The following is a 27,411-nucleotide window of genomic DNA, read 5'->3' as shown; positions in this document are numbered from 1 at the left end:
GGAACTAAGCCTGAGAAAGTAGGTTGTCACTAAATTATAGAAGGCTTTGAATACCAAGCTAAATAGTTTGGACTTCATCCTAGAGGCAATGAGAAATCATTGGGAAAAGTTTGAAGCAATGACATGATATGATAAAATGAGGCAGCCAAATGAAGTAGTATTAAACCTGAGTTGAAACCCTCATTCAGATGCTAATTGGCAAGTCACTTATCCTTCTTTAGACTCAGTTTCTTCATTTTAAAAATGGGGATAAGAATAGCACCTGATTCACAGGATTGTGGTGACAATCAAATCAGATGACATGTGTAAAGTGATTCGCAAACCTCAAAAGGCAGTATAAATGTTAACTATTAAAATGGTGCTTTAAAGTAGGCTGATGACAGTTGGATGACCAGGAAAATGACAGTTTATCTCAAATGGACTGGATTAAAGTAGGAAGAGTCTTTATTCTCTTAAACATAAGGGAATCTTTGGATGCCTTTTAGCAGAAGAGGGCCGTGACATTAGTCAAGTTAGCTATGAGCATTTAAGTGAGCATTATCGAGTGATAATAATAAAGGTTTGCTAACTGATTGGCTTTACACTTCAATGCACTAAATACTGAAGGCAGAAAATGTCTGATTCTCAGCCAAACTCAGATTGTGGCAGACATGAAGATGGTTTTAGCTCTTACACTAACAAACTACAAGTTTATGTTAGGATGCATCTATAGAGGTAAAGACACAAAGAAACAACTGACCATCATCTGTTGTGCTTTCTTGTCCAGTCCATAAGAAAATTATTTCCAATACAATTCTGTGGACTACATTTTCTAGCTGAAAATGAATTTGTCCTTGGCCCAGAACTACTAATAGAAGCTAATTACTGTGATTTCTCATTGGCAGAGTATTTTTTCTCTGGAGATCATGTAGATCATATTCAATTCTGATACATTTTGGAGTGAGTTGTCATCTCTCCTGGCTTTGGATAAAATTTGTTGTTATCATTTAGTTGGTTCAGTTGCATGATGACCCCATTGGGGTTTTCTTGGCAAAGATACTGGAGTGGCTCACCATTTCCTTCTATTGTTTATTTTACAGGTGAGGAACTGAGGCAAACAGGATTAAGTGACTTGCTCAGGGTCACATAGCTAGAAAGTATCTGAAACCACATTTGAACTCAGTTCTTCCTGACTCCTAGTCAGGCACTTAATTCACTGCACCACCCAGCTGCCCTTGGGTAAGATGGTCTCTGTCAAATTTTAGGCCAGACTCTGTCACGAACTCATGGCATGACTTTAGGTAAATCTTGTTCTCTCTGAGTCTCAATTTGCCCATCTGTAAAATATGATGTTTAGGACCATTTCAAAGGACTAAAGATGAAGAATGCTAATACCTCCTAACAGAGGTGGACTGAGCAATGGACTGAGAAGCAGAATGAGGTGCACATTTTTGGACATAACCGATAAGAGAATTTGTTTTACTTGACTGCTTATTTGTTAAAAGGGTTTTGTTTTTCTTTTGGGGTGTGTGTGGAAAGGCAGAAGAAAAAAAAATAAATGCTTACCTATTGAAAACAAAATATAAAATTAGATTAGATGATAACTAAGGTCTCTTTCAGTCCCACCATTCCATGTTCTTTAATTCCAAGGAATTCCTAGTACTGAGCTTCTTGCAAGCCATGGCGTCAGCTAAACTGGCCAAACACAAATTGTTTTCCAAGCCCCCAAGCTATCCACAGGAGCACTTAACTGGGCTCCCAAGTCAATATCTTCAATCTGAGTATGTCATTCCACAGGGCTTTTCAATACTGAAGCATCAATTATTTACCAAATGAGCTAGCCCCATATTGCATCAGGAACATGTATCATGCCAAAATTTCATCTCAATTTATTTCTGATTCCCAGAAAAAAGATCCCAAGAATGTGCCCCTTAGGAGCTTCACACTCACTTGGAGGCCTGCCACCACTCAGGCAATCAATATGTCTGGGTTTCTCCTTCAGTCAGACCAGTTAACTGTGCCTGGCCTAACTTATCTTTGCTGACCTTTTACAGAAGCTAAAGTGGAAGGAGTGGAAAGTTTGAACATCTGCACCTTAGTCCTGGCTCAGCTACAGGCTCTTTCCCCTCTCTGGGCTTTATTCTCTCCCTCTCTATAATGAATTTCTAGGGTCTTCTCTAGCTATAACATCCTGTGTTTCCAGAACATGGCTGCAAAATGGGGGAAAAAGGAGCTTGGGGTTCATTTGACTAATGAACACATACTAAATTACCTGAGACTACTGCCCAGACTCCTCTCCCCCTAAAATTTCAAATAGATTCATCTTGAAGAACCCCTCTAGCCTTGACATTCTCTGCCCTAAGTTCCTTTTCCCTGATATTCCAGAGTTTTTCATCCTTCTCTTCCATTTTTTGATTGCCGGTTCCTGTGCACTGCCTGTTTTTGAGACCCATCTTTCTGAGCTATTGGCCTTAAATTGCCCGTAAAGCTTTAGTGTAACACACAAAGAGAAATCAAGCAGAGTCCTGATACCCTACATGTCACAGAGGATAAAGACAAACTCTATGAACCATGGATTGCCTTTAAATTCAGGACTAAGAGATACAGACTGTCAGTCCTAGCTCTTAGCTATTTCACTAAGGGTTCTTTCTCTACCCATAGGAACAAACCTGTGTTTAAGCCAAGGTATAATCGTTTCACAGAGGGTTAGAATAAATGGACCAAACAGGCCAGTGAGCCCCATTCAGAGCTGATGGTAAATGGGGTGACAAAGACAGATAACAGTATGGGTTGAAGATTAGGTAACCTCAATGCAATCAGGTTCACAACAAGAGCCTGATAGGGCATTTTCTATTTAGAGTTTCTGTAAACAAGAGTGCTCTAGCTAGAAAAAATGTTACGCTACCTTCAGTACTGTGCAACCTTAAAAGCACTCTATAATATAATCTCAGTTATGATTATTATCTTGGATTCTAGTCTTTGATCATCCACTTCCCAGGTTTTCAACCTGGAGCAAGTCCTTTTTCTATTATTTTTATTAAAAAACAAACAAACCCACAAACCCTTACCTTTCGTCTTGGAAGCAATACTATGTATTGGTTCCAAGGCAGAAGAGTGGAAAGGGCTAGGCAATGGGGATTAAGTGACTTGCCCAGGGTCACACAGCTGGGAGGTGTCTGAGGCCAGATTTGAGACCAGGACTGGGAGTCTCTAGGCTTGGCTCTCAATCCACTGAGCTACTCAGCTGCCCCCTCCTTTGTCTTTTAAATAAAGTAGGGCATTGTGGATACAGAACTAGATATTAACTCAAGAAGGCAAGTTTGAATGCCATCTTACTTATTACACTTACTGTGTAATCTTGGACAAAATCACTTAACCTCTCCAAGGCTCAGTTTAATAAAAATGACTAATAAATATGTACTATGTAAAATAGCACTTTTGCAAGGCACTATACAAATATCATCTCATTTTTTCCTTCCAACAATGCTAAGAAGTAGGTGCTATTATTATTTCTATTTTATAGATGAGGGAAACTGAGCACATGAAGATTAAATTACTTGCCCAGGATCACAGTTAGTAAGTATACCTAATGTCAAATTTGTCTTCCTGACTCCAGGAATAGTGTACTGTTCATTGTGCCATCTAGCTTCCTCATTAGTAAATGATGGGATTGGATTTAATGACCTCTATGGTCTCTTGTAACTATAAGTCCATATTCCTTTGATCCATTTCTTGGTCTCAATTTTCCATTTAGGACAGAGGATAGGAATGATATTATCTCTAAAATACCCTCCAGTTCTTAGAGTTTACTTTTTAACTATTATTTTAGAAAAAAGAATAGCTAATGTTATGGGTACTAAACTAAAAGAGGTGTAGATGCTACCAGGTTTAGAGCCCATCAAGGGACAGCTAGGTGACTCAGTGGATAGAGTGTCAGGCCTGAATTGGGAAAACCTGGGTTCAAATATGAGCAAGTCACTTAACCTCATTTGCCTAGCTTTTACTCTTCTTGGAGTTGTTACTAAGTCAAAAAGTTAAGAGCTCTTCAAAGAGGGTAAGGGGTACCACAGGTCCCTCAGGAGTACGGTGAAGGAAGTGGGTGAGGGAAGGAGTGGGGAAAGAACTCATTGCTAAGCTTCTCTTGCTGGTCTAGAATTCAAACTTGCCTCATTAACCACTTTCCCATTCCTCTCTCCCAACATGCTACAATCCTATATTTTTTACTTTTTGCCCTGCTGTTGCTGTTCCTATTCTACCCTTCATACCAAACCTCCAGAGACTATGTCTAGGAGGAGCAAATCCACTCACCTATGAAATCCCTCATCCTCCTTTTGGGGAGCTTCTAATCAATAGCAAGTTTTAGTGTTGAGCTGAAATCCATCTCTACAACTTCCACTTCTCTTTGTTCTGGCCTCTGGGGTCAAGCAGTATTCTTCCTCCAAGAGACAGGTCTTAAAACTCTAGAATAGAGTTGTTACGTGCTCTGAAGTCTTCTCAACTCATACTTTCAGATTATTTTCATTGATCTCCAAATAACATTGTCTCATCAGATCCAATTACCTTCACCAGGGAGGTTATAAATAATATGAACAAAGAGGTATGGGGCAGCAAAGTTGCATAGTGGATAGAGTGCCAGACCTGGAGTCAGGAGATCTGGGTTCAAATTTAGACTTATACACTTCCTAACTGTATGACCCTGGGCAAATCACTTAACCCTGATTGCTTAACCCTTAAACTTCTATATTAGAGTTACCAAAACAGAAAGTAAGGATTTTAAAAAATATCGTCATGCTCATTTTCCTTTGGACCTCACTATATGTTTTTTTAATTAAACTTTTAAAAAAAATTAACAATCATTTACTTTCTCTCTCTACCACCTATCACCACTGAAGGGGGGAAAAAAGGAAACAAAACCCTTGTGACAAATATGCATAAACTAAACAATTTTTTCCTGGTCCATGACCACAAATGTGCATCTCATTCTGTCTATTCAGTCATTGCCTCTTGGAGGAAGTCTATCACCTGGTTTTAATACAACCATCTACACTCTCTGTGTTAAGAAGTACTGTGTTATGGTAGAAAGTACGATGAATTGGAAGTCAGAGGACCAGAGTGTCAGTCCTACCTTGGTCACTGAGACTCTATGTAACTTTGGTTAAGTCTTTTCCCTTTTGGGATCCTCAGCTTTCTTTACTGTAAAATGAAGGCATTGACCGATATGGTCTCTAAGGTCCTTTCCAATAATAAGGTTCCATGATTCTCTGAGAATGACTGTGATGCTCTGTAGAGACTCCAGTGTGTTTCTGTTCAGTCGTTTCAGTCATTTTTGACTGCATTTGGGGGTTCTGTTGGCCAAGATACTAGGGAGGTTCTGCCATGTTTGTCTCCAGATCATTTTTATAGATGAGGAAAATGAGGAAAACTGTGTTAAGTGACTTCTCCAGGGTCACACAGCTGGTATCAGAGGCTGGATTTGAACTCAGGAAGATAGTCTTCCTGATTCCAAGTCCAATGCTCTTTGACTTGTGTCATCTAGCTGCCATATAGACTATAGACCCACTTCCAAGATAACAGGCACTTTGAACTATTTCACTAGAAGTGGGGATGAGTTACATTCACTCCTCCAAGTCTTTCTGCCCAATAACAACTGGAAACAGATACACGTTGCTGTGAGGTGCTGGCTGTGCCTATGGCCATAGAATGGAGCAAATCTATCAGAACTATATGAACTTGATCACACGATCTCCCCTCTGAAAAGAGCACTGGAATTGAAGTTAAAAGATAGTTCAAATCCCAGCTCTTATGACTCCCCCATGACTGTGGGCAAGTTTCTACGTCTGTGAAATGAGGGGAATGGAATTAGTTGATTTTTAGGCTCCCTACCAACCAGCTCTAAATCCTATGATCCTTCTAATCACCAAATCTAGCAGTTCTATTGACTTCATTGAGTGCCCTTTCTGACTCCATCTCATTTTCTGCTTACTTGATTAGTCAGTTTTTCTCTTGTGGGGAGAAACAATTGGCTAACACAACAGCAGAATGTGCAACCTCCTCCCAGAAAGGTTGTGGGAAGGCATAAAAATTTAGGTTAAGACAACAAGCATATGGCCCAGATTTTCTGCCAAGCTCTGAGAGTCACATGCTCAAGCAAGTTAACTGGTATACACATTACCGTGGCTCTGTAATGAAAGTGCCATACCCGAACCCATCTCAATATCTCCATTACTCTGGCTGGCAACCAGAACATGCACAATAGCTTTTCTTTTGTCTAAGTTTCTTTCTTTTTTTAATTCTGAACTTAAAAAACAAATAGAGGTTCACTCCAATTGCCTAACCCTTATTGTTGTTCTCTCTTAGAGTTGTTACTCAGCCAGAAGAAAAGGGTTTAAAAAACAAAGAAAGGTGACTATTTTCATACACAAAGTAGAATGGCAAAAAAGAAAATAATACATGAAGGTGTAAATCTCTATTACTTGCAACTTATTTTTCCCTTTAAGTATACAATAAGTTTAACATGTAACTTTCTTTCTTTTAAACATTTACCTTCCATCTTAGAATTAATACCAAGTATCAGTTCTAAGGCAGAAGAGGGGTAAGGGCTGGGCAATTGGAGTTAAGTGACTTGCCTAGGGTCACTAGGAAGTTTCTGAGGTCAAGTCTGAACCCAGAACCTCCCAACTCCAGGCCTGACTTTGTTTCTACTGAGCCACCTAGCTGCCTCAACAGGGAATTTTCTTTTTATTTTAACTCAATTTTAAAACATTTTCCCATGGTTACATGATTCATTATCTCTCCTTCCCTTTTCCCCTCCCTCCTCCTGGAGTTGACAAGCAATTCCACTGAGTTATACATATATTAACATTCAAAACCCATTTCCATATTATTCATTTTTGTAAGTCATCTTTTAAAAACCCAAACCTCATATCCTATACCTATATAAATAAGTGATAAATCATATGTTTTTCTTCTGTGTTTCTGCTCCCACAGTTCTTCCTCTGAATGTGGATAGCGTTCTTTCTCATAAGTCCCTCAGAAATGTCCTGGATTGTTGCATTGCTGCTAGTAGAGAAGTTCATTACATTTGATCATCCCACAATGTTCCAGTTACTGTGTATAATATTCCTCTGGTTCTGCTCATTTCTCTCCTCATCAGTTCATGGAGGTCTTTCCAGTTCTTATAGAAATCCATCAAGTCATCATTCCTTATAACACAATAGTATTCCAACACATATACCACAATTTTCAACATGTGACTTTCAAAGCTGTCATGCTAGTCTATTTCCTGATGCCTTTCCTTCTGTTCTGTTCACTTTTAAAAAATACCTCAAATGCACTCGTTGGTAACCCTATTGCTAGGCTGTCTCCCTTATACTTGTCCCTTTCTTCTTCCATACTAACTCCCCTCCCCAACAAATCTTTTGTAACAAATATGCATAATTAAGCAAAACTAATTTCCACATTTACCATATCCATACATTTATAACTTGCCTAGTCTTGCTTGGTCATTGCACTGATGAGAGCTCTTAAATATTTTCAAGTTATTTATATTTAATATGATATAATTGTAGAAATTGTTCTCCTAGTTCTGTTCTCTTTACCCTTCATCAGTTCATAGGTTTTTCCCAGGCTTCTCTAAAGCTATTTCTTTTATAATTTCTTACAGCACAATAGTATTCTATTACTTTCATAGGTGGTGCAGTGGATAGAGCACACTGGGCTTGGAGTCAGGAAGACCTGAATTCAAATTTGACCACAGATACTTACTAGCTATGTGACTCTGGGCAAGTCACTTAACACTTTGCCTCAGTTTTGTTAACTGTCAAATGAGCTGGAGAAGGAAATGACAAACCACTCCAGGATCTTTGCCAAGGAAACTCCAAATGGGATCATGAAGAGCCAGACATGATTGAAACGATGGAACAACAACAGCACATGCATACACCATACTTTGTTCTGTTGCTCTCCATGTGAGGGGTATTTCCTTAGTTTTCAGTTCTTTAATATAACAAAAAAAAGTTGCTAAAATATTTTTTGTACATATGGGTCCTCTTCATTTTTCTTTAGTTGTCTTAGTGTATATAGACCTAGTAAAAACTATAACTTTTATTTAAATTTTTTTTAAACCTTTACCTTCTGTTTTAGTATGAATTCTAAGGCAGAAGAATGGCAAGGGCTAGACAATGGGGGTTAAATGACTTTCCCAGGGCCACAGAGCCAGGAAGTGTCAGGTCAGATTTGAATCCAGGTCTTCCCAACTCCAGACCTGGCACTCTGGCCACTGTGCTACCTAGGCTGCCCCAAATTATGGCTTTTTGATCAGAATTACTCTGGAAGGAGAAAGGTGACAGCCATAACCAGTTGCCAAATGCCAAAATGCAAAGGAAGCAGTTGTAAGGGTAGTTTCAGATGCACACAAAATTTCAATGGAGAACATATAACAAGCATCCAATGGCAACTTCCTTGTAGTGGGCCATGTTTATGCCATGCCAAAGGAGTGGTAAAAAAAACAACAACTGTTAAACTGGTGACTAGGGAGGGGCAGACCTTGGATAAAATGTTTTACATACAGGTGCCAACCCCAAGATTTAATGTGTGCAAGTAATGTTTTAGCTTTTTGGAAATGAAAACAAAAGGCAAATGAAAAATAAACAACTGGCAACATGCTTCCAAAGTGCATAAAGTTTTAGGCTCCAGAAAGACACAAATTAGGATCACAAAGAGTGGATATGTGAGGTAGGGGCAATTGGGGGCAAGGAAGGGTCCTGGTAACCTCTCCAGTCTAGTCAAACACCTGCAGGGCACCCAGACCCAAATGGAGAAAATATGTATGTGATAGGTGTGGTATTGTTGAGCCCTGTTCCTGTTTGCCCTTCACTTTCTTATTCAAGACTCCAGTTTCCTTTTAGGATATCATGATGATAAAGATAAACATGAACATGAATTATAGGCATAATGGTATAATTCCAAATAAGAATTCCCTAAAAAAAAATAGCAAGTCATAAAAGTCATAGTTCTAGGCCTTAGAGGCTCTTTAATCCATTCTTCCATTTTATAGATGAAGAAACTGAGGCTACGGGAGGTTGTGACTTGTCCGATGTCTCATAGAGAGAAAGCATCAGAGATGGGATATGAACCCAAATCCTCTGATTTCAGTCAGTGTTCTATTCATTTCTACCTTGCTGCCTGCCAAATGATGTTGCAAGGTGCCACCCAGAATTTGTCAAGCCAGTGGTAGGGTGCCTCCACCCAGAACCAAGTCTACTAATTGATTTCAACCTGCAAAGACACTGGTATCAGCTCACCAAAGGGAGCGATTCTCTATCTTCTGCCTGCTGAATCAGTTCAGCCACATTAGTTCTCATCCCTCTGGAAGGTGACCCATACTGCCTGGCTGGCCTGCTCAGTGTTTTGGAGAATAATTCTTCAACGAATAGTTCTACTAGAAGAGTCCCTTCCCTGTTACCTTGAAATCCAGCTTTGTTGTCTGTTTTTATTCCTTGGGGGATTTTCTGTGTTCCGGATTTATGCTTTTTTGCTTCTGAGTCTGTCCTACTTCTCTGCTCTGCACTTTGCTAGAAGCTTCAAGGAGAAGCTAAGAGAGTCAATTCCCTCCTGATTTAGCCCCCAATTTTAGAGGGATTTGGCTTATGTAAGCATACAGAGAAGGCGACCCTCAAAGGGGGCTTTTTCTTTGTGTTCATGCACTCTTTCAAAAAATCTACTGGGCAGCAAGGGATGGTGGTACCTAAGACAAATGCTCTTATTAGCCCCTTTCACAAGGCAAACTCCAGCTTGCCCCAATACCACTGTTCGCCCAGGTACTTTATATTTACTCATATATTTTATATTTGCTTATAGGTGTACATGCTGTTTTCAATAGAATATAAACTCCTTGAGGGGAGGTACTGCTGAAAGTTTCTTGTTTCCCCAGGTGGTCCTAGCACAATGCCTGGCACACAGCTTAATCAGTACTGGCTGACTGATTGCAGTCTTGCTTTCTACTGTTCTTTGGTCTTCCTTCTCTCCAATCCAGTGTCTACACAGCTGCCAAATTGATATTTCTAAAACACAGATCTCATCATGCCATTCCTTTGCATGCGAAGCTCTTGTGGCTCCCTATTGCCTCTAGGATAAAAATACACATTCTCCTCTTTGATATTTAAAGCCCTTTATCTCCCGCCTATATTTCCAGGCAAATTACACACTGTTTCCCTTCACAAACTTCATGTTCCAACCAAACTGACCTATGAGCTTTCCCTCCTATATAATAGTGGTGTCAAATTCAAATGGCAGGGCAGCTGCCATGGTGGAGAGAATGCTATGTATGGAATCAAGAGGACCTGGGTTCATATCTGTCCTTGGACACTTCCTAGTTGTATGACCCTGGCCCAGTCACTTAACCCTGATTGCCTAGTACTATCTTAGAATTCATACTAAGAGGGAAGGTAAGGGTTTAAAAAAAAAGCCAAATGGAAACAGATTGAGAGGCCCACTGATTGACTTAGAAAAGCACAAACTAATATTATCTATGTTGTATTGCATTTTTATTTCTTTTGTTAAATATTTCCCAAATGCATTTTTCAGCTGGTTTCTACCACGCTCATTTGGGAGTGGCTACAGCCTGCAGGTGTACAACATTCTATAGGCCTCTGCACAGGCTGGGGTCTCATCTTTGGAATGTTCTCTCTTACACCTTCTTCTTAGAACCCCTTCGAGGCTCAGCTCATGTCCCACCTCCTTCAAGAGACCTTTTCTGATTTCTCATTGTTTGTTATTCTTCTTCTCATATGCACTTAAAAATCATTTTGTATTTATTTTGTATCTACTTTATACTTCTTTATCTGTAACCATGCTATGTCACTTTGATAAAATATAAGTTCCAGAAGGGCAGGAATGATTGATTTTTGTATCTGTATCCCCAGGGCCCAGAGTGCAATGTCTAAAACTACAGACTTCTACCACATACTTTCCCCCTAAATATGCTGCTGATTATCATTTTCATAACCTGTGTTAAGATGCCACAAGAAATCCTACCCAGTGGAAATCTGGGTTCTAATCCCAGTTCTACCACTGTATGGTCTTGAGTAAGTTATTTTACACCTCTGAGGTTCAGTATCTTTATAAAATGGAAGTAGTTGTATAATTACACTATATGTCACAACTGAACTCACAGGGTTATTGTGAGGATCAAATGAAAGCATGCACAGTGCTTTGTCAATCCTAAAGCACTATGTAAAGGCCAGCTTTTAATAATAATGGTATTAAATCATAATAATTAACAATCAATCACATTAATGATTAATATTAATAATGACATTAGGAAATAGCTACCATTTGAGGAAGGCAGCTAGGTGGTGTAGTAGATAGAACATTGGGCTTGGAGTCAGGAAGACTCATCTTCCTGAGTTCAAATCCAGCTTCAGACACTTACTTGCTGTGTGATCCTGGGTGTCACTTAACTCTGATTTGCCTTGGTTTCCTCATCTGCAAAATGAGCTGGGGAAGGAAATGACCAACCACTCCAGCATCTTTACCAAGAAAACCATAAATGGGGTCACAAAGAGTGGACATAACCGAAATGACTCAACAACAATAACAATTTGGGGCTGACCAAATGAATTCTGTAATGTGAATGTGATGGAATACTATTGTGCTGTGAGAAATGATGAAACAATTTCATAGAAAATTAGAAAGACTTGTATGAACTGAAGAAGAGTGAAGTGATTGGAACCAAAAAAACTCAAACAATTTATACCGCATACTTGTAAAGACTAGTAATTTTCAAAGCTCTGACAGTCCTGATCAACACAATGACCAGTAGAAATTCTATAGGGCTGATGATGAAGCTTGCTACCCACTTCCTGACAGAGCAGTGATGGTGCAGAATGACACACACACATATAGTAAGCCATGACCAATGTGAAAATTTGTTTTTTGTTGGACTATGCGTATGTGTTACAAGGGTTTTGTTTTGTTTTTTTGGAATGGGAGAGAAAAAAGGATCTTTGTTCATTGTAAAAATATTAAATTAAAAATTTTAAAGTAACAAAAATATTATGATTGTTATTGTTTTTTGCTATCAACCTGTGATTTTTAATCATATATGGGACTTATGTTGAGGAAAAAACCTGTATCAATGCAGATCTCTAGTGGACAGCTTAGGTGGCACAGTGGATATAGTGCCAGACCTGGAATAAGAGTTGTTTTTTTAAAAAACCTTACTTTCTGTCTTTGTAACAAGTCTAAGAGAGAAAGTCAAGGGTTAGGCAAATGGGGTTAAGTGATTTGCCTGGGGTCACACAGCTAGGAAGTGTCTGAGGCTGGATTTGAACCCAGGACCTCCAGACTCTAGCCACCTTACCTGCCCTGAAAGTAAGAAGGTTGTTTTTTTTTTTAATGTAGATCCCTGTTTTACAACTTATGGTCTCAATATGCTGCCAAGGCCCTAAGAATTTAAATTATTTGCCCATGTTCACATGGTCACTAAGTGTCAGGTAGTACCTTATCCCAGATCTTCCTGAGGAAGCTGGCACTCTGTTCACTAAGATAAGCTAACTCTAAAATTAATATTAACAGTGAAATTACTAGGTTGGTCTATAGGACCTCTAAGATCCCTTCTAGCTCAGACATTTTATGGGACTAAAATAATTAGGTACAAAGTCAGGGCTAGGATAGCCTGTGGCCACTTCAGTAAACACATTTGGTTAGAGGTAATGACACGGTGCAAAATTTCCTCTGGATTCTGAGGCAAGGATCCCCAAACCAGATTTTAGATTGCAGGCTTTGCTAGTTGGAGGCTAAAAGGGAGGAGAGGCTCGGCGTATGGCAGGCACTATGTGGAAAGACAGAAACACTAAAAGTATCTTCACCATTCTTAGATTGACTACTACAAGCCAAAGTTTACTATTAGAAAGGTGGGATGTAGAATCTTAGAACATCAAAACTGGAAGACACTCCAGAATTTCATATAGTACAACCCTGAACTGAGCAGGAAACCTCCCTCTATCATTACTGACAAGTGGCAAGTCCTGCTTGCACACTTCTAGGCACAGAAAACTTACAACCTTACCAGGTAGCCCACTCTACTTTTAGATAGATCTAAATGTTTTGATAGTGGGTGGCTCTGTGGAGAGAGTGCTGGGTGTGGAGTCAGAAGGACTTATCTTCCCGAGTTCAAATCTGGCTTCAGACACTCACTAGCTGTGTGGTCCATGACAAGTCACTTAACCCCATTTGCCTCAGTTTCACATCTGTAAATTGAGCTGGCAAAGGAACTGGTAAATCACTTCGAGGAATGATTTTTCCAAGGAGACCCCAAATGGGGTCATGAAGAGTCACATATGATTGAACAACAAATGTTATAGTGGAAGGAAACCTAGCCTTGAAGCTAAGAAGATCTGAGTTCAAATTTAGTTTCTGATATGCATGGGTATGGGCATGACTCTGGGCATGTTGTCTCATATCCCAGTATTAAAGGCAACTCTATAAGATTGTAAGTTGCAGAGAAAGTGATGATTTTGAGGAGAAGAGGAAGCTTCATCAGTTGGGTGTTCTTTCACACTAATTGAATCACAGGTCCAAGATTTATCCCTTAATTCCAAAATATTTTGTTCTTGAATGAACGAAAATGCATTTATTAAATACTTAATAAGTACTATAACCAACATGATCTTAAGCCTAAATCTGCCCTGCTGTACCTCTGTCCTATGTTCCTCAATGAAACAAGTTAAAATCTCTTTCACACAGTAGGGGTAGCTCTTCAAATAGTTGAAGACAGAACTTGCCACCCCAGGCTTTTTCTTTTCCAGGCTAAACATCAACAGGTCTGGAATGGTCTCCAGCCATCTTCTGACCGTTCTTCTTTGGCTTGTTGTGGGCCAAATGCATACAGTCAGTGATGTAGTGTGAGAAATGTGAGACCTGTGCATGGTGCTTGGTTCCCAACTAGACAAGTGGAATATGGGGCAGAAGCAAAATCCTATGTAAAAACAGTAGCTGCTCAACAATTCAACATTTTCCACCCAGGCTAATTCTAAATGGCCAGCTTTGCTAAGCTCTTTGAAGGTCTGCCCTTCCATCGAGGCAGACGGAATTGGGGAATCCATGGCATCCAACCTACCTCTCCAGACTTATTGCACCCTACTTCTTTTCCAACACTCTGCATAACAGCAAACTGGACTACAACTACCAATATGTAGTATGGTGGTATGGAAAGGGTGCTATACTTGAGTATGTTCAAATCCCACCTGACACTAGTTGTGGTAATATTTCTGCAACTGTAATATGGGCAATGACAGCACCTGTAGTACTTGCCACATGGAAATATTGTGAAGATCAAGTGAAATAATATGCTACTACCTAGAGACAGGAGGTCCTGGGTTCAAATTTGATCTCACACACTTCCTAGTTGTGTGACTAGCTAGGCAAGTCACGACCCCCATGCCTAGCCTTTACCGTTCTTCTGTCTTGGAACCAATACGCAGTACTGATTCCAAGATGGAAGGTAAGGGTTTAAAAAAAAAAGATAATAATATTACTAGCCTTAAAGCCCTATATAAAATCAATTATTACTATTGTTGTTGTTATGATTATTTCTTAATTTCATTCTTTCCCCTCTCACTTCTGCGCATTTGGGCGGGCAGGCAGGCAATCTCACATACTTGGAATATATCCCTTTCTCATCTTCATCTACTGAAATCCAGATTTTCCTTGAAGTCTTTGCTCAATCTTCCATCACTTCCATAAAGCCCCTCTCTGATTTGCTTTCCTCAAATTTCTTATTGTACTTTTCACAAAAGCAAACGGAATTGAAAAGCCACCTAGTTCAAACCATACCCAGACAGTGAATCCCTGTTATAATGCCCACCACAAATGCAGAATTGCTGTAGAGTTGCATTTTCTTGTACTTGTGAAGTTGATCATTTGAATTCAAGGGTAAGACTTCCCATTTAAGCCTACCAAATGTCACTTTACTTAGATTTGGCCCCACATTCTAGCCAAGGAAGATTCTGTGGGATCCTGACTCTCATCCAACATGTTGACAGCTATTGTCTCCAAGTTTTGTGTCACTGGCAAATTAGCTAAAACAATCACTTATGCCTTTTTCTAAGAAGTAGATAGAAAAAACGTTGGATAGCACAGGACAAACAACAAATCCTTGAAGCATTCCTTTAGAAGACTCTGTCCAAGTTAACATCCCATATTATTAGTTGGTATTTGAATAGCATCTTAAGGTTTGCAAAATCCTATATGTATATTCTCATCTGTGTCTACATAACAATGCTGTGGGATAGATAGGTACTATGGGCATTACTATTTTCATTTTATAGATGAGGAATCAAGTTTCAAAGACTTTAAGTGACTTGTCCATGGTCACACAATTAAGTGTCAGAGGAGTAATTTGAACATTTGTCTTCCTGACTACAACCTCATTATGGAACCTCTCTCACCACTGAGGTTCTTTTGACTTGGAATACTCATCTTCCCCTAAAGCAGTGATTGTGAACCTATGGCACAGGTACCAAAGATGGCACACAGAGCACTCCCTATGGGCATGCAGCCACCCTCCCACCTCCCCTCCCAGAGTTCATTACTAGAAAGGCAGCGGGACTCAGGCAGAGCTGCTCCCCTTTCCCCTCTCCACTGTGCCTGATGACATTTTTCACATCACCTTGCCCTTTGCCCAGCAGCTCAACGGGAGCACCCCCTCCCTCCCCTGTGTGGGGTAAGAGGGAAGGTAGGGCATGCCCAGTGCTTAGTGGGGGGGAGGGGCATGGCACTCCAGTCTCTAAAAGGTTCACCATCACTGCCCTAAGACCTTCTCCCCCTGAACATTCTTCTACCATGCTGTTTCCTCTATAGTTGCTACATTTTGGGAAAGGGCTCAGATCTGCCAATCCTTATTCTCCTCCAAGTAGTGCTTCTGACTTTTTAGACCTAAGTAACATACCTTAATACAACCTTCCACCCCAACCTTGAAAGCTCCATTGTGTATATTATTTTTCCTCATTAGAATAAAAACTCCTTGAGGGCAGGCGCTGGCTTTTTTTTTTTTGGCTTGTATTTGTATCCCCAGAGCCTACCACAGAAGAAGTGCTTGTGACATGCCGGCCTATACCAATGCACCTGGCCATTCAACCAATTTGGAATCCACCTAACTACTATTATCTAGCCATTCCTCTCCATCTCTCCATCCACAAAGATAGTATGAATGACTTTATCTCCTCCAGTCTTATCAGTATTAGGTGATACAATAATGTGGAAATTAGGAAGATCCAAACTCAAATTCAACCCCAGATACTTATTCACTGTGTGATTTTGGATAGTTACTTCATTCATCTTCAGCAGTTTCTTCATTTGCAAAATGAGGCCAATGAAAGCACTTACCTCCTAGGGTTATCATGAGGACAAAATGAGATATTTGTAAAGTGCTTTGTAAACCTTAAAGCTCCTTTTAAATACTAGCTATTAATATTATTTTTTATTATCTTGATTCAATATTCTTCATATACATGCTGCAGTTCAAGTCCTGAGACTGTATTACTTTTCATCTTCATATCCCAGTAACAAGTACATGGTTGATGCTTAGTAAAAGTTGTTGAGGGGCAGGATAGAGAGACAGGCCTGGAGACAGGAGGCCCTGAGTTTAAATTTGGACTCAGATACTTCCTTTCTGTGTGACCTTGGGCAACTCACTTAACCCCAACTGCCTAGCCCTTAACACTCTTCTGCCTTGGAATCAATGACTTAGTACTGACTCCATGACAGAATGTAAGGATTAAAAAAAAAAATAGTTGTTGAATCGAACACCAGAGCTGAAAGTTTCTGAAAGGCTTTCTGGACTCATAAGAAGCCTGTACTTCAATGTACTGTACCCAGTAGAGAAATACAGAAAGGCAGACTCCTAGACCACTGGTGCTAGAAGGAAGCTTGGTCTTAAACCTTTTTACAGATGAGCAAACTGTAGGTAAAAGTCCAGAGATGCAAAGGGTCTTGGCCAAGGCCCTAGAGTAAATTAGTGACTGGAACTTAGGTGATCTTGCCAGTACCTTACACCTTGCCTACAACAAGTAGGGTACAATTTTGATTTGATAAAAACGAGAAAGAAGAGAACAGGTTAAGAAACATAGATATATCCATATGCTTTGAGGAGGAAGGAGAAGTAATGTGATATATTGTTAATATAATGTACATCTTTTAAAATATTCTTTCTCGAATGCCATGAATATAAAAGATGCCATCTGAGGATCTAGGCTTCTTCCCTCTGGGTGTCAGTCAAGAACAGCTTTCTCAGGGATCTCCAAAGGCAGCCAATCAAGCTCTGCCTACAGGAATGCCAAACTTGATGCCTCAGCAGGAAAGGCTATCCAGTTGTTAACTCTATCTTTGCACCTAAAGTACTAAAGACTAATTTAAGAAATGATCCCATGTACCACTTGTTAATATTAAAATGAGTTGTATCAAAAAACAACAACAACACAAAAAGCAACTAATAGAACATAAAATTTCGACCATAATGGAACCTAAAATTCCTCACCTGGCATAATGAGAATGAGTGCTTTCCTCAGAGCTGGGAAACTTGGTTTCCCACCTGTATTATGTGGCCATGAGCAAATCAATTAACCTTTCAGAGCCTCCATTTCCTCCTCTGTAAACTATAGATAGTGATACTTGCATCGTCTGCCCTGACAAGGTTGGGGGGGACAAATGGCAAATGTGAGTTATTATTATCAATATTACTAATACATGAAAGCATTTCCTTTGCTGGGCTCACGTTCATGATCAGGCTTGGGAGCTAAAATAAATGCTAGGCACAACCACTGGCCAACGAAGGAAGACGTGCAGTGAAAGTCTCTCTATACAAGAGGGCTCACAGCAATGATGATAATAGCTGAGTTGGACTTGGCATGCACCAACTCACTCATATCTAAATTCAACAACACCCCTGCGTATTTGATGCATGCTGCTTTAAACATGCTTTGACAACTGGGATATCAGAGCCTGGAAGTCACCTGGTTTTCTCCATCTTGGTAATTTGAATCCTCCTGTCAGTAATACTGGTGGAAAGGGGGTGGGGGCAGGGAGGTGGAGTTTCATCACTATCTGCGGCATGTGGGTACTGCAAGCTGGAATCATAATGCTTGAGCCTAAAGTGTTGTATTTGTTTTGTCAACTACTTTTTTTTGTGCATTTCATCCTCACCCTTCCAGGACAAGAAGGCAGAAACAATGATGGCTAGCACAAACACCAATGAACAGAGTTCTACCCTTTGGAGAAGGGCAAGTCCTAGCAGAGTTTCAAGAAAGGGTCCCCACCTTTTCTTTTATGGGAAAACCCCAGTCCCAGCCATGGGCAGTACTATAATTGCTTCTGCTATCATTCTCCTTCTCAGTTGAATGTCACCATTCAAAGCAAAAGGTTTTGTGTCGGTCCTATAATTGTTGCATTATTTATACTAGAGTCTTGTTTTTACTCCAGAGGCTTCACCTAAAAAATAGTCAAAGTTGAGGTTGGGAAAAGGGTTTTAAAAACCTGAAATCCTGGGTTTGAATTCCAGCTCTCTCACTTAATGACCTTACATGATTTTCAGAAAGTCACTTCACTTTTCTGAGTCCATAGATGAGAATAGTAATACTTGCACTGTCTCTTGGTCCCCACCAGATAGCTGAGTGGACAATAGAACCAAGAAGGAAAATATTTAAAGGACCAAAATTTCAATCCTGGGTTATTTGGGAGAAGGATGATGTCACAGGTGGTTAATTTCATGAAGATAGCATGGTATAGTAGACATAACACTGGATTCGGAGTTAGAAGACTTGTGTTTAAATCTCAATTCTATGTAATTTTGGGCAATTCTTTGGGTTTCAGTTTCTTTATCTGTAAAATACTAGGGTTGGATCAGGTGATCTCTAGGGTCTCTTGTAAATCAGAGTTTCTTTCTTTAAAAAACCCTTACCTTCTGCCTTAGAATTGATACTAAATATGGGTTCCAAGGCAGAAGAGCAAAAAAGGATAGGCAATTGGGGGTAAGTGACTTGCTCAGGATCACATAGCTCAGAGGAGTCTGAGGAAAGAGGCAAACCTAGGACCTCTTGTCTCCAGGTCTGGCTTTCTATCCACTGAGCCATCATCAGAGTTTCTTAACCTGGAGTGCATGGGTAGATTTCAGGGGGTCCATGAACTTAGATGGGAAAACCAATTTTTATTTCATTAAAATTGATTTCTTCTGTAATCCTATATATTTAATTTATGTACTTAAAACATTATTCTTAGTAGTCCAGAGGCTTTACCAGACTCCCAACTTGGTCCATGGGACATAGACATGGCACACACACACAAGGATTAAGATACCCTGTTGCAGATCTATGATTAAAGGAGATTATGTATGTAAAATACTTTGTAAACCTCTGAGCTCCATTTACAGGAAACCCAATAGATATACACAGTTGCACCCCCCCCCCCCATGCAGATACACTTACTGTACTCTAATAATTCTCCAAGAACTTTGCTGTCAACAAGTCTCTTCCCAGACCAATGGAAAAGTCAGTTTTCTGCTGCTAGGGGCTAGAGTTAAGTTTCTAAACATATACTTTGGGGCCAGAGAAAGGAAGGCTGACTCTCCCCTCCAGATGAAAGAAAGAGAAGTTCTCCTACAGCTCACTGGAATATCCTCTTTGGGAGTAAAAGCTGGAAGTTGCTTTTTGACAACTGAGAGCCACTGGTTTTCCCAAATGTTTACTTTAAATAATAGCCAAGGGGGAAACCCTGTCTTTTGCTCTGAGTCAAACCCAATTCTCCTATTCCGGATACTGTTGTCTGTTCCTGTTGGCAGAGGGATTCTCAAGAAAATCCGTGGCCAGTACCAAGGATGCGACTAGATTCTGTGTCCAGCCCAAGCCTGATTGGCCAAATCGAAAACTCCAGGCCCGCCTGCCCACTGAAAACATCTCCTAGGTCACTGGGGGCCACTGTTGGACGACGCCCACCCCTGGACAAAACACACTCGACTCCGGGAGCTGAGAAGCGGGAGTGGTTACGAGGGGAGGTGGCTGTACCCTCAGTCTCCCCATACTGACTGCCCCCTCCCCTTTCATATGTGGCACTCTTGGCTCCTCCCTCTGTCCCCCAGCCATGACCATCCCGCCTTTCCCCGGGGCCCTAGAGGACACAGACAAACAAACCCAGCACACACGGCCAGGGGCACCACTACAGGATACTGGGGCTATGGCCCTTTCCCTTTCCTTTCACTAGACCCCCAGGCCCGGCTTGGGACCCCCGGCCCAGCGTGGGCCTCTGCCTGTGCTCTCTGGGCTGGACCGGAGAGACATCCAGCACGGTCCCTGGGTTGGAGAAGACTGCACTGACCTGACATGGTGGCGGTGAACCCCTGGGCAGCGGCTCAGGAGCCGGACAGGGCCAGCCCTGCAGACTTTCCTGTCTGAGTCCCGGACTGGGCTTCCCAGTACGTGCGGGCGGGGCGAGGCAGGGCGGGGCTGGGGCAGCTTGATCCCCGCCCCCAGGCTCCGCCTCCACCCCCTCCCTCTCCAGCCCTAGCTGGACTCCTCTTGCCTCCGTCCATGGCCCTTGCTCTCCTCTGCTCCTACCCTACCCTCTGCTACCCTTTCTGGGAATCCTGCCCTTGGAGCCTCAGTCAAGCCTCCTTCGCCGTTCAATCAATCCCTAACCCCCTAAGGAACTTGAGTCCTCAACCTCCAGCCCTTCCCAGACAAGCATCTGCTGGCATCCTGGAACCTTCCTTTCTTTCCAGCCCTTTTCAGTTAGGCCCCCCTCTTGCCCACTGCCTACTATCTTTCCCATCTTACTGAATTTCCTGCTTCCCCTCCATTCTCTCTCTACTTACCAAAGCCACAGCTCCTAAGCGGGCATCACCAGCTGGCCAAAGCAGGATGATTCAAACCCACTCCATTGCACCATCTTTTATCCCTAGGAGAGAAACCTGACCCTGGTCTGCCTCTGGCACCTTAGACTTTGAAATGAAGAAAGCTTGAATTCTCACCAAAATAAGCAAAATGCTCCAGCAACCCAGAGCAAGTTGTAGCCCAACTGCAGACCCAATTATCACATCTTCACTTCAGCAGTGGCAAGTTGAAGATTAGAGGTCTGAAGGCTCAGGGACATAACTGAACTGAGCAGAAGAGACAAGAGTGATAGGGAACAGAGAGCAGAGTGCCGGCTCTAACCTAATAGGAATGAAGGCTCTCCACCATGGTCCAGTGTCAGAATAAGAAGTTACAGGGTTTAGAACTAGAAGGGACCTTAGAGATGACCTACTTCAATCTTATTTGTTGTGGTTGTTTTTTTGTTTTACAAAGGAGGAGAGTGAAATCTAGAGAGGTTAACTAAAATGAAAAAGCCAGAATTCAAACCTTTGTCTGTTAGAGTCCAGTTCAGGGCTTTCCCCAGTATCTTTTCTACGGAGAACCACCACAGAGCAATTATTCAAAAGTAGGAAAGGTTATCCTAGTTGGCTCTGGAGATCCACTAAGACCAAAATGAATGAAAGTTAAGAAGGCAGATTCCAGCTCCATAGAAGGGATTGGAAGTAAGAACTTTTTAATTACTGGAGCTGTCCAGCCACTTAATAGGATTCCTCTTCTTGTTCAGAGAATGTCCGAGATGAAAGAGACCTCAGAAGCCATCAGGTCTGCCTCCCTCAGTGTCACAAAGAACAAAACTGAAGAGTACAGAAGAGGCCAAGTAATTTGCCAAAGGCCACATAGTTGGAAACATTGGAGATGGGATTTGAATCTCCGTCCAGTGATCTTTTTACTACTTAACAATCTCTTTTTATCAGCAATTCTGTGACTTGGAGTCCTGCATTAGGCAGAAGATTGAATCTCTGGCAACCCTTCCAATTTTATGATGATTCTCTTTGCTAAGCATGGATCTTTTGATTCCTTCTCCTTGATCCCAGCTCTAGTACTCCATCTGGGTAGAGTGGAAGAGAAGCCAAAGCAATAACCCCCAGACTTTCTTTCCTAGGAGAGGGCTGCCTGGGCTGGGTATGGGGGAAATTGAGATCTTTCTTGCAGAGGAAAAAGAAAAGGCCTGAGAAAGAAGGCGTAGGGTGTATGTGGCTACTTGGGAAGTTAGCTCAAAATAGGGAAGCTAAATAGGGCAAAAAGAGTTAAGGATTATATATGAGTCAGTCCTTCCAAACCAGTCTATATGCAGCCACACCCAGGAGGTGCCAAACCCTGGCCTTGGCCATGAGCTGCTAGTGCTCTGAATACACCCACTACACGTCACACATTTGTAAGTGAAAAGTGTTGCAGGAAACCCCAAAGAACAAAAACTTTTTAAGATGAAAGGAAGCCATGACTCTCTTTCATAAGCAGATATCTGGGGATATGCTAGCCAAAGAGCAAATCCTCTTCCTAACACCTTCACAAAATCAGTCATACACATTTAGAGAAGGAAGAGACTTCAGACACCATCTAGTGCAGTCCTGTGATCCTATAGAGGAGGAGACAGAGACTCAGAGAATGGAAGGGACTTGTCCCAAGTCATACAGATTGTCTGGACAGAGCCACGGTTAGAAATGGAGTTTCTAGACTACCAGGTCTGAGCTGGGTCTACTGCATCACCCTAATGTTGAAAGGTTCCTATGCCTCCCGAGAATATATCCTTCAAGACATGGAACCTTAGAGCCAGAAAAATCTTAAAGATCATCTAGTTTTCATAGATGAGGAAGTGGTGGTCCAGAAAGGGGAAGATATTTGCTCAAGGTCAAGGATATAACCATTGATTAGAACTCAAGACTTCTGATTTTGCTCAGAACTCTGCCCCATTGTCACAGGGGCTTGCTCTAAAGATAATGATATGCAAGTACAAAAAATAAATAGGATCAAAGGATTTAGATATGGAAGGGGTATTAGAGATATTCTAAGTCTATTCTCTTCCTTTTACAGATCATTGGCACTCATTATCTGGAGTGTTAAATGAAGCATTCAGAAAAGAATTCAGGGAATAATTTCTTCACCTTACTTTGCCACACAGGTACAGGTGGCTGTAAATGGGTAAGTTTGGTCATACAACCAGAGGGGCATTATTTGGACCCCCCACTCCCATGCTGTCTGGAGCAGGGATGGAAGTGCCATCTAGAGTTACAGCAGAAAAACATTGGCTTTTGGAGGTGTAAGGAGCCTCTGTGATAGTCTAGGCCAGTCCTCTCATTGTCCAAGAGAAGGAGGGGCTTGCCAAGGTCACATAGCAGAGGAGGGACTAGAATAGTAGAAAGAGCAATGGCTCAGGAATCAGTTATGGATTCAGGTTTCCCTTCTAGGTGACCTCTTGCCAGGTTACCTCCCTCTGCCTCAGTTTCCTCATTTGCAAAGTGAAGGGGTTTGACTAGATGACCTCTGAGGTCCCTTCTGGCTTGAAATCTTTGACCCTATCATCCTACTCCTAGGACATGTGGTAACAGATACCAGGGTGGTATATACTGGGATCCTGGGGCATGGGGCAAAATAACAAGGAGAGCTGGGCTCAGCCTTACAAGGACCAGGTTCCAAGTCTGTGTGTCCCTAGGCACTTACTCTAAGGGCTCACAATGGCCTTCTGAGGAGTGTCCTCTCATTTCCTGACATAATAGCAAATAAGGCCAGGTCATTCACTAGCAAACCTCAGAATCAGGAGGGAGTATTTTGAAGAAATGCAAAGACATGAAGGGTGTGGAGCAGAGCATCCAGACCCCTATTCACCAATTGTCTGTGATTGTGCCTGGGATGATGGGAAGCGGACCCCAGTGAACTCTTTCAACAGATATGGAAATCTCAAAAATTGAAGTTATGTCTTGAATTGTAAACTTAGGCTGAGCCTTCAATAGTAAATCTAGGCTGGGCCCTCAGTCATCAAAGGAGCAGAAATACAGAGCTAGGCAGGGTTTATATAAACTGGGGTCTACAGACCCCCAAAGAGTCAAGGGATAGATTTGAGGATAACCATGAATTTAGATTGGTGGGGGAAGGGGAGAATGCCATCTTTATTTCCATTAACTTTTGATTTCCTTTCTAATCCTATGATTTTTTCTTTTACTGTTATATGGTAATTTTCAGTCATTTCCAACTTCATAATCTCCATTTGGGGTTTTTCTTGACACAGATACTGGAGTGGTTTGCCATTTCCTTTGCCAGTTCATTTTACAGATAAGAAACCAAGGCAAGTAAGCTTCAGTGACTTGCCCAAGGTCACATAGCTAGTAAGAATCTGAGGCCAGATTTGAACTCAGAAGAGTTTTCCTTTACTCTAGGACCAGTACTCTATTCACTCTGCCAACTTTAAAAAAATTCATTTAAAATATAGTTTTGAGGAATAATTTATAGACTTTATCAGACTGCCAAAGGGGTTGACATATCAAAACCTTCTACTGACCAGCCACCTCATTTTACAGGGCAGGAAACTGAGGCCTAGAAAGGATAAATTATTTTTCCAAAGTCATACAGTATAGACAGCATTTGAAACCTGTTAAATCTAGCACTTAAAAAAAACAAATCATGTAGCCCATATTTGGGGGATGCTGGTAAATATTTAACTACTGGTCCACTTTAGAAATGCACAACAAGCTTTTAAGTTTAATCTGCATTATTAACATTTTTGCCATTACTTATTTAAGTCTAGTCAATCAACAAAACAGTCAATCAAGTTCTGGTTTGTAGCATTTGCCAATTTCTGGAGTATAAAAATACTCATATAGTAGTTGATCCCAGCACACCTGTTTATGTTCTTCCCTGCCTTCCAACTTGGGAAAATGGAAATCATTTCAGTATGTGCAAGAGGAAAGAGAATCAACACAGAATCAAAAGAGCTGAGGACTATTCCTAATCATCATTAATTGCTTGGTGATGGTCAGCAAGGTCCTTCTTTTCTGGGCCAAAGAAAATAAAAAATGAAAGGGGTTAGACAAGGGGATCTCTGAGGTCTGTTTCTATTCTGACTGACTGACTCTCTCTCTCTCAAAACCCTCACCTTCCATCTTAGAATCAATACTGTGCATTGGTTCGAAGGCAGAAGAACAGTAAGGGATATACATTGGAATTACATGACTTGCCCAGCTAGAAAGTGTCTGAGGCCAGATTTGAACCTAGGACCTATTGTCTCTAGGCCTGAGCTACTTTAGATACACCCCCTCTCCCCTCTCTTTAAAAAAAAAAATCCTTACTTTCTGTCTTAGTTTCATTTCTAAGATAGAAGAGCAGCAAGGCTAGACAAATAGGGTTAAGTGACTTGTCCAGGGTCACACAGCTAGGAAGTATCTGAGATCAAATTTGAACCCAGGTCTTCCTGTACCAGTGTTCTATCCATTGTGCTTCCTAGCTGTCCCTCCTTGTTTTCTAAATTTCTACAAAATTTACTTTTAAAATTCCTAATTTCTATGCCTTCATTTTTGAGTTCTAACACACAAGATATGCACATTTAATATTTTATGTGACCAATAGATGTTAATGGTAGAATTAGAAGCTTGTCTCCATTGATTTCTATTCAGGCCAGAGATAAGGGGTAGGCTTGACAGTTGGATTGTCAATACTAAGAAAGGCTGGGGTCTAGAATTCATATTTTCTAAACTGAAGGAAGCAGTTAAAGCAACTTTTTTTAAACCCTCACCTTCTGTTTTAGAATCAATACTGAGGATCAGTTCCAAAGCAGTAAGAAGAGCAGTAAGGGCTAGGCAATGAGGATTAAGTGACTTGCCCAGGGTCCTCCACCTTGGCACTATCTGAGACTAGATTTGAATTTAGGACCTCTCATCTCTAGCCCTGGCTCTCTTATCCACTGAGCCACCCAGCTGTCCCCCTATTAAGGTAACTAAAAAAAAACCCAAAAAAACCTTGAGGGCAGGCGGGATATTAATCACCAAGTGGGTGAAGCAAGAGTGCCTCAGGATTTCCAGACTCATAATTTATCCTAAATTCTGGTCCTGCCTCAATTGCTAATTACATGTATGATCTTGGATAAGTCACTTTTCTGAAGCTCAATCTCTCTCCTCTGAAAAATGGAGATAATACTGGGAGGTGTGGTGGCATAAAGGCAGAAAACTTAAACTATTTTCATTCTAATCCAGGAGAGGTCAGTCTGAATACTAATCAAAGCCCAGAGGTGGCATCCCCACAGTCAGATTAGAATTTGGATAAAGGGAATTCTTGTCGGGATTTGCCCCAAAAGATTTAAGGAAGGTCCCTCTAGAGCTGGTAACTGATGGACCGCCTTTTGTAACTTTTCTTTTAGCGGCAGGGAATGAAACTTACCACTTCTCCAAGAAGGAAAGGGGTTGAATGGGATAGAAGGAAAGATTCAGGTTTATTCAAAATGGGGCTAACGGGAGTCCCTCCTCTCCTAAGACAATGAGTATATATTAGAATATTTCAGTCTTCTGGACCTTTTGAGCTGTTCGGATGTAGAGTTTTTTTAGATTTAAGGTAGGACTCTGGAGGAAAAACATTTCAGCTACAGATTCTGCTGTTTTTACTTTAAGGTAGTGTAGGGTAGGGGCTAACGGACAAGACATGATGCCAAGAAGACCCAGGCCAAAGTATTGCTTCTGACTCTCACTAGCTATATGACCAGAGAGGAGTAACTCATTTACGGTCTCTGGGACTCCATTTCTTCATCTGCGAAATGGGTTTGAATTATTTATAAGGCTAATAGGCTAAAGGACTTTGTAGACTTTAAAATACTGATGCTTGATCCCCCTACTTGCTTAGTGACTTTCTTTTGGATTTTACCGCTTCGTATATATTTGTATTTTTCCACTTCATATTTATGCTATATTGGAAAATCTATATTAGATTGTTTACTAACTCAGGAAGGAAATAATTTGGAATTCTAAATTTTAAAAAAGAATGTTAAAAACTTTTAACATGTGATTTGGGAAAAAGAAACTATTATTTAAAAATACACGCTGCCTCTGTGTTTCTAAATGTACTTGCTGTTTCCTCCTTTAGAAAGTGGGGTCCTTGAAAATAGAATATTATTTAATTTTCTGTACTTGTGTTCTCACTGTAGGAGCTCAATAAATGCTTGCTGATTGCTTGATATAAAACTGGACCTCAACATGGATAAGCAACAATTAAAACACCAGTGATTACACTAAATCCTTGAGAAATAAATTGGTCTGTCTTGTATTTGTGGTCATATTTTTGTGTTCGAAAGAACTGATAACTGTTTCTTTTTTTTTTTTTAAGCCCTTACCTTCTGTCTTGGAGTCAATACTGGGTATTGGCTCCAAGGCAGAAGAGTGGTAAGGGCTAGGCAATGGGGGTCAAGTGACTTGGCCAGGGTCACACAGCTGGGAAGTGTCTGAGGCCAGATTTGAACCTAGGACCTCCCATCTCTAGGCCTGGCTCTCAATCCACTGAGCCACCCAGCTGCCCCCTGATAACTGTTTCTTAAAAAGAATTTAGTGAGCTTTTTTTT

At 41.0% G+C, this 27,411-nt stretch overlaps 1 protein-coding gene across 7 annotated transcripts in view; it reads right to left on the bottom strand.

The window, feature by feature from the left end:
• The window catches only part of CARD19 (caspase recruitment domain family member 19), a 54,161-nt gene that overhangs the window by 24,895 nt on the left and 1,855 nt on the right, over positions 1-27,411 (bottom strand). The window contains exon 1 of one of the 7 annotated variants that reach the window (XM_007499672.2): positions 20,344-20,463. The exons of 4 other annotated variants lie outside the window; for them this stretch is intronic. In XM_007499672.2, the coding sequence (XP_007499734.1) occupies positions 20,344-20,350 (7 nt within the window). In that variant the 5' untranslated portion in view covers positions 20,351-20,463. Of the gene's footprint in view, positions 1-20,343; positions 20,464-27,411 lie in introns of those variants that run through there. 2 more of the 7 variants (XM_056805265.1, XM_056805266.1) reach the window with 2 other exon arrangements.

The sequence above is a fragment of the Monodelphis domestica genome, chromosome 7, assembly GCF_027887165.1.
Source record: "Monodelphis domestica isolate mMonDom1 chromosome 7, mMonDom1.pri, whole genome shotgun sequence".
Taxonomy (NCBI): Eukaryota; Metazoa; Chordata; class Mammalia; order Didelphimorphia; family Didelphidae; genus Monodelphis; species Monodelphis domestica.
Note: the sequence above shows the minus strand (reverse complement) of the source record. Positions and strands in the feature narration are given on the sequence as shown.